The 15,518-nt window shown below is 35.8% G+C and overlaps 1 protein-coding gene across 1 annotated transcript in view; it reads right to left on the bottom strand.

Annotated features, from left to right (window-relative positions):
* GFRAL (GDNF family receptor alpha like) overlaps nucleotides 1–15,518 on the bottom strand; it is a 70,692-nt gene that overhangs the window by 26,042 nt on the left and 29,132 nt on the right. Inside the window, exon 6 of the mRNA XM_032141145.1 lies at nucleotides 11,807–12,057. Coding sequence (XP_031997036.1) covers nucleotides 11,807–12,057 — 251 coding nt within the window. The remainder of the gene's footprint in view (nucleotides 1–11,806; nucleotides 12,058–15,518) is intronic.

Below are 15,518 nucleotides of genomic sequence, written 5' to 3'. Positions count from 1 at the left end.
AAACATAAAGAATTGAGGCTCTAAATAGAGAAGCAGTATTAGGATACTTCCAAAAAAGCAAGGAAAAACTATTGAATTCAAGGACAGTGCTGCCATAGAACTATGGTTGACTTTTATTCATTTACTCATTCATTCATTCACTATCTATTGAGTGGCTAATGTGGACCAACAATTGTCTTGGGCACTGGAGCGAAGCAGGCCACCTTGGGAGCTGCATGGCATTAGTCTTATTGGTCTTTCCTTTCTGAGCACAGACTTTTCTTATTCCCTGAGAGGTGTAAGTGAAAAGAGGATCTGGGACCTATGGCTGGCGACTGGGTTTTCCCAAATGTGGATTAGAGAAGTGGTGCCCAAACTTGCTTGAAAATCAAAACCACCTGGATAACTTTTAAAATACATGTTGCTGAGCTCTACCCCAGGCCTACTGAATTAGAATTACTGGGGTTAGGGCTAAATACCTATATTTTCAACACACTTTCTCTATATTTCTGAGGATTAGCCAGATTTGAGAATCAAAAATTTAATGTCCAGTAATACTCCTCAATAGTTTGGGCTTGTCTTTGTGACCATGTTTCTTCATTAATAGTGGAAAGATTGTTACTAATAGAGTTGGGGAACCAGCTGGCTTTAGTAAAACCTTAATATAGAAACCCCTAGCACACTGTTGGTGGAAATAAATTAGGACAGCCATTATGGAAAACAGTATGAAGTTTCCTCTAAAAATTAAAAATAGAACTACCAAATGACCTAGCAATCCCATTACTGGGCATACATCCAAAGGAAGTGAAATTAGTGTGTTGAAGATATATCTGCATTCCATGTTTATTGCAACACTGTTCACAACAGCCAAGATATGGAATCAACCTAAGAAAATGTGATATACATACATAATGGAATACTATTCAACCATGGAAAAAAAAAAGGAATTTTTTTTATTTGCAGCAACATGGATGAAACTGGATAACATTGTGCTGAATGAAAAATGCCAGGCACAGAGAGATAAATACCACATGATCTCACTTATATGCGGGATCTAAAAATGTTGATCTCATAGATACAGAGAATAGAGGGATGATTATAAAAGCAAGGGTTGTTGGGGGGATATTGGTCAAAGGATGCATAACTACAGTTAGATAGGAAGAAAAAATTCAGGAGATGTACAACATGGTGACTGTAGTTAATGATGATATATTACATTCTTGAAAAATGCTGAGTGAATGCAAAGTGTTCTCACCACAGAAATGATAACTATGTAAGGTTACGTATGTATTAATTAGCTAGATTTAACCATTCCACAGTGTGTGTGTGTGTGTGTGTGTGTGTTTGCGTGTGTGTATTTCAAAACATTATCTTGTGTATGGTAAATACATATAATTTTTATATCAATTTAAAAAATGAATAAATTTGGGGGAAAAGCAAAACATAAAAAATAAATTCCTAAAAATGTGTAGCAGTATTCACTATAGTCTTTGTAAGGCATCAAATAAAAGAAGCCTAATGGTTCAATTCTTAATCTGAATCAAAATAATGGTTTTAAAGGCAGAGAGTTAAAGAAGGAAACAACAGACACTGGGGTCTCCCTGATGGGGGAGGGAGGAGGAGGGAAACGAGCAGAAAAGATAACTCTTGGGTACTGGGCTTAATACCTGGGTGATGAAATAATATGTACAAAAAATCCCCATGACACATGTTTACCTACGTAACAAACCTTCACATGTACCCCCAAACCTAAAATAAAAGTTAAAAATATAAAAATAAAGGCACAATGTTTAACATATACACAATATTTGCTATTTAATAGTCACTTTATACACTTAATCTCATTCAAGCTCTCAGGTTGGTATCTGGAGTCTCTGGCAAGAACTTAATAGGAGAGTTACAGCACAGACACGTTGGGCTCTGAAGCAAAGCCATTCCATCTGCAGTAGAATGCTCCTTGCCATTTGAAATTTAGTGCCCATTGGATATTATCAGATCTGTTAAGTAAATGATTCCCAAAAAGATGAACCCGGTATATCAGTGTTTACTGTCCATGCACAGATGACTACAAACACTCACAGAGGTGGCTCTAGAAGACAGTGGTAAAAGGAAATCCATCCCACAGGCAGAACATGAGCAGTACTCTTGACTGTTCACTTTGTATGGAAAGACAAGTGGCTAGAAGTAAGACTCATGGTCAGTGGTAAATTGCTTGGTCAAAGGGATTAAAAAAAACAGCAGACTTGGAAGACTGTAGAAAAGGGAATGAGGGAAAAAGACTTGTGGAAGGACCCATGGTAGTGGCAAGACGTGGGCAAATTTTTATATCTCAGATTTTTGCCAGCAGAGAGTATCTGCCACAGAGAAGACCCTCCATGACCATACTTGTGCAATGAGCTTGAAGAATGTGGCTATGGTGGCAAGGATGGCAGCTATGCATGGGCCTGACAGAATGGATTTCCTCTCCATAAGGCTGATCAGTTAGTGTTCTGCCAATGCTGAATGGCAAACCTTCCAGCAACAACAGATACCTATACCAAGATCTTATTTTAGCAGGTTGATGGCAGATTCATAACACCATAACCCTTCTACTTGAAAGAGGTAGTGATGCTTTCCAACTAGAATTTATACTTACTTTGGATACGAATTTGCCTTCCTTCCCTACCGTCAAAATGCTTCAGAGAATGCCTAATCTTTTTTTATGCAGCTACAACCTAAGAGTGCTTCGTCTTGGACATTGTACCATGCTCTTCATTTTTCTTTTCCCAGTGCTTTTCTGCCACTGAAGCACGAAATGTGGGGACCCACTCAGCACTCATGCATACACTGTATGCAAGTTTGAGGGAATCAAGGCTAGTGGGGTCACCCCAAATCAGTGAGGGACAGGATCCGAAGGTCAAATGCTTTCCCCTTTCTTCTCCTATGAATAAAGTTCAGTGAGGTATTTCACAAAGCATCTTAGAAGGTCCCAAAAGAAGCAAACTTTAGTAACCTGAATTAGAAAACAACTCATTATTGCATCTTTGTACTGACTATTGACACCCCATCTCCTTTACATGTGCTCCCAGATAAACTACTGCACACAAGTCATTGCTTTATGCTTTGTTCTCTGTTATATGTACTGGCCATATTCAAAAATAATTTCAGATCTTTCAGTATCTATCTATGATAGAGTGGTACAAATGATAATTAAATAGGACTAGTTTTAGGGAGACAGATTATACACTTTGTTGGAAATACTGTGGCAAAGACTGACAAGCCACTCACCAAACTCACTTTTCTTCCTCCAAGGTATAAACTACATTTCCCAGCCTCCCCACAGGTAAGCATAAACAGAAGTACATGTGCAATGCACTTATGACTGGCCCCTAAAAATTTCCAGTGTAATGTCTTTTTCTGAATCTGCAGGATGAATGAAGAAGCATCTGTGAACTTAGAAGAGGGTGTGGCCATACAGTAGAAACATTTGGAATCACTAAATAGCTGTATAACACCTAAATTCCTCTAACTCACTCAACCCATCCCACCTCTTCCCTCTGTAGTTATATTTCATGTGAGTCAGAAATTAATTATTGTCTCCGCCTACTGGTATTTGATGTGTTATCGGTGATGGCTTAGTGATGCCTAGCCTATATAAAAATTGACACCTTGAAGTAGGGCAGCTGCCATAGTTTAAACCTAAAATATGGAGAATTCTCTTAGCAGTCAGGCGGTGAGAAACTGCCTATTGGGGGCTGGAAAGATAGAGACCCTTTTTAAATTGTGAATTGGCAAATTATTTGGTACAACTTGCAAAGGAGATCAGATATCCACCCGGCCAGTAGCACCACATGAGGTTGTTTGAAAGAGCTGGAGTGATAGTATGAATGGCTCACTCTTGGCTGCTTGAGCAGGGTTTTACAAAAGAGACATGAACTCAGGTAGAAATTGGTTGTCAAGCAAAGATTAGAGGCATTAAAATAAGGATCCCCTAACATTTAAAAAGCTGACTACTTGTAGGTCTGAAATAGTAAGAGATAAGATTGAAAAATATCCAAGAGCAAATAAACCCCAAAGCTAGCAGAAGACAAGAAATAACCAAGATCCAAGACGAATTGAAGAAGATAGAGACATGAAAAACCTTCAAAAAATCAATAAATCCAGGAGCTATTTAAAAAATAAAATAAAATAGCTAGCTAGACTAATAAAGAAGAAAAGAGAGAAGAATCAAATAGACACAATCAGAAATAGTAAGAGGGATATCACCACTGACCCCAGAGGAATACAAACAAACATTACAGAATACTATAAATGCCTCTATGAACATAAACTAGAAAATCTAGAAGAAATAGACAAATTCCTGGACACCTTCACCCTCCCGAGACTGAACCAGGAAGAAATTGAATCTCTAAATAGACCAATAATGAGTTCTGAAATTGAGGCAATAATAAATAGCCTACCAAGCAAGATGGTATTAACACCTGAATCCTACCAGAGGTACAAAGAAGAGCTGGTACCATTTCTACTGAAACTATTCCAAAAAATTGAAAAGGAGAGACTCCTCCCTACTTATTCTATGAGCACAGAATCATCCTGATACCAAAACCTGGAAGAGATGCAACAAAAATAAGAAAACTTCAGGCCAATATTCTTGATGAACATTGATGCAAAAGTCTTCAATTAAATACTGGCAAACCGAATCCAGCAGCACAAAAAAAGCTTATCCACCACGATCAAGTTGGCTTCATGTCTGGGGTGCAAGTTTGGTTCAACACAGCCCAGTCAATAAATATGATTCATTACATAAACAGAACTAAAGACAAAAACCACGTGATTATCTCAATAGTTTCAGAAAAGGCCTTTGATAAAATGCAACATCGCTTCATGTTAAAAACTCTCAATAAACTAGTTATTGAAGGAACATACCTAAAAATAATAAGAGCTGTCTATGACAAATCCACAACCAATATCATACTGAATGTGCAAAAGCTGGAAGCATTCCCCTTGAACACTAGCACAAGATAAGGATGCCCTTTCTCAGCACTCCTATTCAACATACAATTGGAATTTCTGGCCAGGGAAATCAGGCAAGGGAAAGAAATAAAGGGTATTCAGATAGGAAGAGAGGAAGTCAAATTATCTTTGTTTGTAGAAGACATGATCCTATATCTAGAAAACCCCATTGTTTTAGCCCAAAAGCATCTTAAGCTGATAAGCAACTTCAGCAAAGTCTCAGGATATAAAATTAATGTGCAAAGTAACACAAGACAAGGTTGCCCTTTCTTAGCACTCCTATTCAACATACTATTGGAAGCTCTGGCCAGGGCAATTGGGCAAGAGAAGGAAATAAAGTGTATTCAAATAGAAAGTCAAACTATCTGTGTTTGCAGATGATATGATCCTATATCTCACTGACTGAGCCCAAAGGCTTCTTAAGCTAATAAGCAACTTCAGCAAAGTCTCAGGATACAAAATCAATGTGCAAAAATCACTAGCATTCCTATACACAAACAACAGACAAGCAGAGAGCCAAATTATGAACAAACTCCCATTTACAACTGCTACAAAAAGAACAAAATACCTAGGAATACAGCTAACAAAGGAAGTGAAGGACATCATCAAGGAGAACTACAAACCACTGCTCAAAGAAATCAGAGAGGATGCAAACAAATGAAGAAACATTCCATGCTCATGGATAGGAAAAATCAATATCATGAAAATAGTCATACTGCCCAAAGTAATTTATATGTTCAATGCTATTCCCATTAAACTACCATTGATATTCTTCACAGAATTAGAAAAAAGCTATTTAAAAAATTCATATGGAGCAAAAAAAGAGCGAAATAGCCAAGACAGTCCTAAGCAAAAAGAACAAATCCGGAGGCATCACACTACCCAACTTCAAACTATACTATGAGGCTACAGTAACCAAAACAGTGTCATACTGGTATAAGAACATACGCATAGATAGATAGAAGAGAATAGAGAGCTCAGAAATAAGACCATGCAGCTACAACCATCTGATCTTTGACAAACCTAGCAAAAACGAGCAGTGGGGAAAGGAATGCCTATTTAATAAATGATGCTGGGAGTACTGGCTAGCATATGCAGGAAATTGAAACTGGATCCCTTCCTTACACCATATACAAAAATTAACTCAAGATGGCTTTAAGACAAATGTAAAACCCAAAACTATGAAAATCCTAGAAGAAAACCTAGGCAATACCATTCAGGACATAGGCATAGGCAAAATCTTCATGATGAAAACACCACAAGCAATTGCAACAAAAGTGAAAATTGACAAATGAGACCTAAACTAAAGACCCTTTGCACAGCAAAATAAACTATCATCAGAGTGAACAGACAACCTACATAGCGGAAGAAAACTTTTGCAATCTTTCCATTTGGCAAAGATCTAATATCCAGAATCTACAAGGAACTTAAATAAATTGAAAAGAAAAAAAACAAACAACACTATTAAAAAGTGGGCAAAGGAAAGGAATGACACTTCTCAAAAGAAGACATTCATGTGGCCAACAAACATGAAAAAAAGCTCAACATCACTGATCATTAGAGTAATGCAAATCAAAACTACCATACAACCATTGTGAAGACAGTGTGGCAATTCCTCAAGGATCTAGAAGCACAAATACCATTTGACCCAGCAATCCCACTACTGGGTATATACTCAAAGGAACATAAATCATTGTATTATGAAGATACGTGCATGGGTATGTTCACTGCAGCACTATTCACAATAGTGAAGACATGGGGTCAGCTTAAATAACCATCAATGATAGACTGAATAAAGAAAATGTGGTACATATACACCATGGGATACTGTGCAGCCATAAAAAGGAATGAGATCATGTCCTTTTCAGGAAAATGGAGGGAATTGGAAGCCATTATCCTCAGCAAACTAACACGGGAGCAGAAAAGCAAAGACTGCATGTGCTCACTTATAAGTGGGAGCGGAATAATGAGAACACATGGACACACAGTGGGAACAATACATGCTACAGCCTGTCAGGTGGGTGGTGGGAGGAAGGAGAGTATCAGGAAGAATAGCTAATGGATGCTGGGCTTCATGCCTAGGTGATGGGATGATCTGTGCAGCAAACCACCATGGCACATGTTTACCTATGTAACAAACCTGCATATCCTGCACATGTATCCCAGAACTTAAAAAAAAAAAAAAAAGTTGAAGAAAAAGAAGGAAAATATCTCCAGTCATAAAAGGCCTAGTATTTCTAAGTTAAATACATTGATTCAATGATGGAGCAAATCTCAGATTAAGAGTATTACCTTATTACACAGTCTATTGTTTAGATTAGCTTAAATTATTAAATGAGAGAGAGAGAGAGGCACAGAGGTGAGGAAGGAAAGAAATAAGGCAAACTTGGGAACTAAGTCAAGAAAAATTTTTTATTGTGAATACTGGCACATGTAACTGATAAAAAGCAAGTACATGAGAAATCTAACACATTTTTAAGAGATTATATTGCCAAAGGAGCCACAAGTCTGCTTGCAAAAGTCTGTGACTGTTAAACTTTAAAACAACTTTCAGTCCTTCAAACTATATGAACAGGATTTGGCTACGAACATTCCGTGGTCCCCAAGGAGGGTGTACTCCGCCAAACCTATTTCAGATATGGCCGTGGAAAAATATGGTCAAGGAAGAACCTTTCAGAGGATAAAATAGGAACCATAGAAGGTGGTACTTCACAGATACCTGATTCAGGTTCTCCTTACTGAAATCCACACTGCCAGAGAGGCTGCACAATGCCTATGGTATAGGATCTCACTGTGTGTTATTGTTCTCCCATTTTTCCTGATTTTGAATAGAAGGGCTTTTTTTTTTTTTTTTTTGAGGTTTTGCTGTCGCTGATGCTATATGTAGGTATATAGTGGGGGTTTGGGTGTGTTAGTGTTTTGTGTCTGTGTTGGGAAGATGGTAGTGGGTTGCCTGTCTATTACAAGGTGCCACAACATTTAGCTTGCACATCTTTTAACATTCAGGGCTTCGAGTTGGTGGCTGATGCTGAATAAAAATTTGAAAAACATTAAGATGTCTCCACTGGAGAAGGAATAAGCATATTCTCTGTGTGAAGAGAAAAATGCAATGGAAATTTGGGAAGAGGAAGGGTAACCTCTGGCAGAGACTTACTTGTTGATTAACAATTACAATTGCCTCTGGCACAAAGCTAGGAGATAGGTGTGGCCGTGTGACTGAGTTGGGGCCAGATGACCATGAGTGTGTGTGATATGCACTGTTGCCACCAACAAACCATAAAATGCCCCTTCATGACTGTGAGGCAAACTACATTTTTTTTATTTTCCTATCCTCTGTTGAGTAGAGAGCACTTAGAGGTCCTATGCTGAGGTAGAGCTGCATGTAGGAAAGAGGCTAGTCCTCTAAATGACCAATGTTAATGCTGATTGGACTTATGCTCCCAAGAAATGAACTTCCATTCTGTAAAGCCACTGAGCTTCTGGAGCTTATTTGTTATATCACAATCTCAAAATCCTAAAGAATATATCAAGTAGGAGGACAGGCAATTGGGTTGGAATCTTAGAAAAGAGGTCTTCCTTAAAGATCGTAAGTCAATGTAAGAAGTGATGATGCTATGGCCATGGATGGGATCTCCTTGGGGAAGATTATAGCGTTACTTTAGCAGAGAATCTACAGCTGAGTCTTGAAACACAAATATTAATTCGCCAGTTGGAAAAGCCTACAAAGTAGAAATAAGAGGAGGCTTCAGGGTGATCAGAGGAATAGGAGCCAAGGTGTGAGGGGAGTACACCAAGAAAGAAAAGTATATCAATTGTTCTTGAAGGTAGCCTAAAATCCAAATAAGACAAGGACCTCCAGACCCTCTTAAATGGATGTGGTTGATAACCTATGGGAAAGCTGCCTTTGTGAGTGGATCTATACCCAGAAGCCAGACCGGAAAGGGTGGATCAACCTGTTAGAGAAAAAGAAATTGAAACAATGAACCCAGGCAACTCTTCTGGGAAATTTGTATGTGAAAGGGGAGAAGACAGGGTGCTAATGAATAAGTTGGGTTTATTTGTGTCTGTTTTTTTTTTTCCTTTTTGTACAAATAGAGATTATTGAATGTGTTTAAATGAATACTTTAGTTCTATTTCTGGTAGTCTAACAATATTAGAACCATGACCAGTCACTCTACCACAAGACAATGACTAAAAAGTACTAAATAAATTTCAGATGAGATCCTCAAATGTACAGTAGCATTTAATAAAATTCATCATTCATTTGTTGTTTAAAAGAGATTTGCATTCCATGAATAGAAGAGAACTTCTTTATTCCAATCTGCAGTATCTACAAAAAACTTGTGACAAATGTCAGACTTCATGGTAAATGATGAGATAATTCTTTTCAAGATCAGGAACAAGGCAAGGGTGTTCACTATCACCATTTATATTTCACTGTTTTTCTGTAGATCCTAGATATTATAGGAAGTGGGGGGGGATTAAAAACAAGCATGAGTATTGAACAAAGGAAACAAAACTGTGATTATTGAAGAGTATATGGTTATCTAAAAGGAAGAACAACATAATTCCGTACATTGTCAAAATCTATGAGTGCTTAACAACTTTGCTACATATGAATTTATGTGTGGAAATCAAATGAATTTCTATAGTTCAACCATGAAGAGTTTGACAGTGTAATCCTGAGAAAATATGACTTTCAATAACAATTGTAATATTTGGGCCATACCTAGAAATAATTGTAGACAGAAAAAGCTATGAAAAAAATATTTAGAAATTATTTTTCATTGTGAAAGTAACAAAAATTTATTATAAGACAGAAAAGAAAAAAATATATATCTGTGGATTGGAAGGCTCAATATCACTTTTTAGAAAATAGACAAATGTCTGGCAGCAGTTGCAGGATGGCAAAGTGAAGGGGTGTTGGGCAGGGCCCAGCATCAGAGGATGGGGAGCAGGCAGCTGAGAACTTGCTTGCCCCTAGGAAGATGTGAAATGGCAAGACACAGAAACACACATGTGCTTTGGCTCCAAGCCACCTCTTGTGTGTTTTATTGTTTCATTGAATTTCAAAAACGAAAGCAAAAGAAAATTATTAAGAATTTCGACAATGACTGCAGAGCATTGAACCCCAGATCTGGGATTCTTCTGAGCACAAGGCCTATGTAACTACACTGGCCACATGTCCATGAAGCTGGTCCTACTGCCATGTCCTGTCATTATATAATGTGATTTTATTGGTTTATGGGACATGAGAATTTTTAATCTCTCAATGATTCTCATGTTTAGCAAAGATTGAGAACTGCTCCCTAGAGAATATCTTGCATGTGCGTATCAAGAAAGATGTACTAAAATGTCAAACTTTTCAATAAATATAAAGATTTGGTTTGCTATGAAACAGTAAATATCCATTACTTCCTTCTAGAAACAGTATCTGCAGATATGGTAGTTACAGCTAGGGATCTAGGGGTAGGGGCCTGGGGAAGTTTGGGGACATCGATGGTTGCATGGTCTAATCCTGAAGATGGATAATAGAGTGGTTTTGAATTATTACATGATCACATCCTTAGGTTCTTTCCTTAAGACTCACAAAAGTCCTTCTTGACCATTTGCTCACTTTGAGATGCTGAACAAATTATTTAAATTCCTAAATATCAATTTTCTTGTCCCCAAATTAAACAATAACTTTGGAAAATATGTTTTCCATCTCATCATTATAGGTTGATCAGCAGATATGTTAAAGACCAAGGGGAGAAAAACTAAAGAGTGAATATATTGTACATAGGCCAGGACAGCCAATTATAGTAGGTTGTTAGAGTAATGATCCCTGATTAATCTGATCTTGAATATTCACATCCTTATGTAGTCCACTCCCACAGTGACTCTGAGGTTGGCCATTGTGATTTGCTTTGTTCAGTGAAATATTTACAAATGTGACAGTAGCAGATACTAGATAGCTGCACAATGGGGTTTAGCCATTAGGAACTCTTCTGCTTCCACGTTAAGAGTTTTTGGCTATATTGCTGAAGATGTCATATTGAAGTGAACCACACCACACCAGAAAATGGTGTCTGCTAATACCACCTTGGATGAAACAGCCTCAGCCGAGCCTATAGGTACCAGATGACTATAGGCACATGAGTGACCCCCCAAAAGACCATCAGAAGAGCCATCCAGCTGAACCAAGTCCAATGTGCAGAATTGTGAGCAAATGAATGGTTATTATTTTAAGCCATTGTTTTGTTAGTATAGATACTTGTGGTTTGTTATGTAGCAATAGATACTTGATATATCCATTTATCTGATAGAATAAATCTTCTATGCTTTTTATATTGAAATCAATAAATGATAATTAAGAGTGACCTATCATATAAATTTTAAAAATGTACTATTTTCAAGTAAGTGAGTAAAATAGCAAATACACAGAACATAATCAGAAAGCAAATTTTCAAATGCAATACCAAACACAAAAATGTCTGTGCTGGATTACCTCTTTGTACTGTATAGGCAAAAACAAAATAAATAGACAGATAGATAGATAGATAGATAGATAGATAGATAGATAGATAGATAGATAGATGATGATAGATAGATAGATGATAGATAGATAGATGATAGATAGATAGATAGATGATAGATAGATAGATGATGATAGATAGATGATAGATAGATAGATAGATAGATAGATAGATAGATAGATAGATAGATAGATGATAGATAGATAGATGATGATAGATAGATGATAGATAGATAGATAGATGATAGATAGATAGATAGATAGATAGATAGATAGATGATAGATAGATAGATAGATAATTTTAGTTGGGGAACTTACTGAAACATGATTTTCTATGAAGCATGTGCTGGAAAATCTTGCACAAAGATTCCTCACTTTGTGTAATGGTCCTACAGGTACATTGCACTTGAAGGACCGTCCCAAGGATATCTATGTAAGCAGCTTTGCAGTCATCACTTCCTGAACAAGTGAGGTCCTGTTTGCTTAAGGCGCTAATGCAGTTCTCATCTTCATGGCACTTTCTAGTCACACGCTGCCAGCATTTTGACTGAAATGTTCTATAGTGCCTCCTAGAGAAAGAGTGAAGAAAAATAATTAGTTTTGAATAATATTATTTCACATTAACATGCGATCCCCCATCACCTAATGAAAGACATAGAACACAATGCATTTGAGATGCCAGTACATAGTTGAAAAGTAAATTTGTAATTTGAAAAATCAGTATAGGGAGTGTGGAAGAAATTGTAGAGTAATCTTGTGAATTATTGTCCCTTTTTGTGATGAAAGACAGTGGTTAAGTTGAGGATTCCACGGACGGATTTTCCTTTATTACTAATTTTATTCCAATGTATGACGATTTGAGGCATGAACTACTTCAGAGATTTATCGGCAATTTTTTATTCCGAATATAGTTTTGTGGCTAGCCTTTGGCCACTGTGTCACACCAAGTGATTTCAAATAAGGTATTTGACCTTTCAAGTCAGTTATCCCACAGGATGGGAGGTGCTTTATACTTTCTCAAGGGACTAAGCAGACTAATTAGAATTTACAATATGTTGTGAGGTATAAGATTTCTGACTATGTACTTGATTACTGTTGTAATAAAATTGAATAAATTCTGGATAATGCACACTAATTTCATTTTGTATTTTTTACAATAAGAATATATTTTTATTAATGGATGCAATAATAAAATTCTTTCAATTTAATATTTGTCCCCTAAAATTGCTTTTTACTCTTTCTTGAATAGGTTGACATCAAACATGTATGAAAGCCCTATAAGTACATGACATTTTCATGAGGTTATTTGTCCACATGGATGCTGCTATGTTAAAAAACCAAAGTCACATTGTTTTTAATAATTAAATATTTAAGTCATCTTAAAGGATAAGCTTTTAAATATAATAGTGAAGATTAATTCATGCATATTAAATTTATAATAAAGGAAGTACTACAAATTTTCTGAACATATAATTATTAGGCCAGAAGAACAAACATATTCCTCCAATGCAGTTAATGGTTACATATAAGATATCTCCTAAATTTAAGTTTTGGAAGTATTGATTGTCATTCAGATAGAGAATAGATCTGTACCTACGTGCTATTTATTCATTTTAAATATGTGTTTTACTAAGTTTAAATTGAATGGTTTATCTACTTATATATAAGTAGATAAATTTTCACTCAGGAAAAAAGCCATGAAATTTTGCCAGAATGATGAACTAAAGAATATTCAATTAAAAATAAAATACTACTTTGGTACACTGGATTCCAAAATTATTTGAAATGTAAATGGACTAAAGTCTCCAATTAAAATACATAGTATGGCTGAATGGATTAAACGGATTAAAAACCAAAAGAGCCAATGATCTATTACCTCTAAGAAACATACATCATCTATAAAGAAACACATAGATTGAAAAATAAAGGGATGGAAAAAGATATTCTATGCCAACGGAACCAAAAAAAGAAGCAAGAGTAGCTATACTTTTATTAGACAAAATAGATTTCAAGAAAAAAAACTATAAAAAGAGATAACGAAGGTGATTATATAATGATAACGGATTCAACTCAGCAAGAGGATATAGCAATTGTAAATATATATGCACCCAACACTGCAGTACCTAGACATGTAAAGCAAATAGTATCAGACCTAAAGAGAGAGACTTCAACATCTCACTTTCAGCATTGGACAGATCATTCAGACGGAAAATTAACAAAGAAACATCAGTCTTAATCTTCACTATAGATAAAATGTGCCTAATAGATATTTACAGGACATTTCATACAATAGCTGAAGAATACACATTATTCTCCTCAGCACGCAGATTGTTGTCAATGATAACACATATGTTAGCTAAAAAGCAAGTCTTAAAATTTTCAAAAAATTGAAATCATATCAAGTATTTTCTCTGATGATAATGGAATAAAACTAGAAATCAATAACAAGAGGAACTTTGAAAACTATACAAATACATGGAAATTAAACAATATGCTGCTGATTATCCAGTGTGCAAATAAAGAAATTAAGAATAAAATTTAGAAGTGTATTAAAACAGTGAAAATGAAAGAACAACATACCAAAACCTATAGGATATGGCAAAAGCAGTATTAAGAGAAAAGTTTGTAGAAATAAGCACCTACATCAAAAAAGTAGAAAAACTTCAGATAAACAACTTAGCAATGCATCTTAAAGAACTAGAAAAGCAAGAGCAAACTGAACCCAAAATTAATAGTAGAAAATAAATATGAATAGATATCAGGGCAGAAATAAATGAAAGTGAAACAAAAAACAATTCAAAAGATTAACAAAATGAAAAGTTGGTCTTTTGGAAAGATAAAATCTCCAAACCATCAGCTAGGCTAATAAAAAGAGACAGAAGACCCAAATAAATGAAATCAGAGATTAAAAAGGAAACATTACAAATGATGCCACAGAAATTCAAAGGATCATTGGAGCCTACTATGAGCAAATATATGCCAATACATCGGAAAATCTAAAAATGGATAAGTGAATAAATTTGTAGACACACACAACCTACCAAGATTGAACTAAAAAGAAATCCAAATCCTGAACAGACCAATAACAAGTAATGAGATCGAAGCTATAATAGAAAGTCTCCCAGCAAGGGAAAACCTAGGATATGATGGCGAATTTTACCAAACACTTAGAGAAGAACTAATACCAATTCTACTAAAAATATTTCCAACAACAGAGGAGGGAATACTTCCAAACTCATTCTTTGAGGCCAGTATCACCCTAATACCAAAACCAGGAAAGACATATCAAGGAAAGTAAACTTACAGGCCAATTTTCCTGAACATTAATGCAAAAATCCTCAACAAAATCCTAGCAAACCAAATTCAACAACACATTAAGATTTTTCATCATGACCATGTGGGATTTATCCTAGTGATGCAAGGATGGTTCAATATATGCAAATCAATCAGTTTGATACATCATATCAACAAAATGAAAGACATAAAACATGATCCTTTCAATTGATGCTGAAAAAGCATTTGCTAAAATTCGCTACATTCTTTCATGATAAAAGCCTCAAAACCAGGATATAGAAGGAATATACCTCAACAGAATAAATGCCATATATGACAGACCAGACCAATAGCTAGTATCATATAGAATGGGGAAAAACTGAAAGCTTTTCCTCTATGATCTGTAACGAGACAAGGATGCCTACTTTCATCACTATCCAACATAGTGCTGGAAGTCCTAGCCCAGCAATTAGACAAGAGAAGGAAAAAAAAGGGGGGGCCATCCAAATTAGAAAGGTAGAAACATTTGTTTGCAGATTATATAATTTTATATTTGAAAAGACCTAAAGACTCCACCAAAGAACTCTTAGAACTGATCAACAAATTCAGTAAAGTTGCAAGATATAAAATTAACATACAAAAATAAGTAGTATTTCTATATGCTAACAGCAAACAATCTGAAAAACAAATCTTCAAAGTAGTCCCATTTACAACAGCTACAAATAAAATAAGATAATTGGAATATGTCCAAACGTCC

Source organism: Hylobates moloch, unplaced genomic scaffold (assembly GCF_009828535.3).
Source record: "Hylobates moloch isolate HMO894 unplaced genomic scaffold, HMol_V3 SCAFFOLD_20, whole genome shotgun sequence".
Lineage (NCBI taxonomy): Eukaryota > Metazoa > Chordata > Mammalia > Primates > Hylobatidae > Hylobates > Hylobates moloch.
The sequence above is the reverse complement of the archived record's forward strand: the minus strand, read 5'-3'. Positions and strand labels throughout refer to the sequence as shown.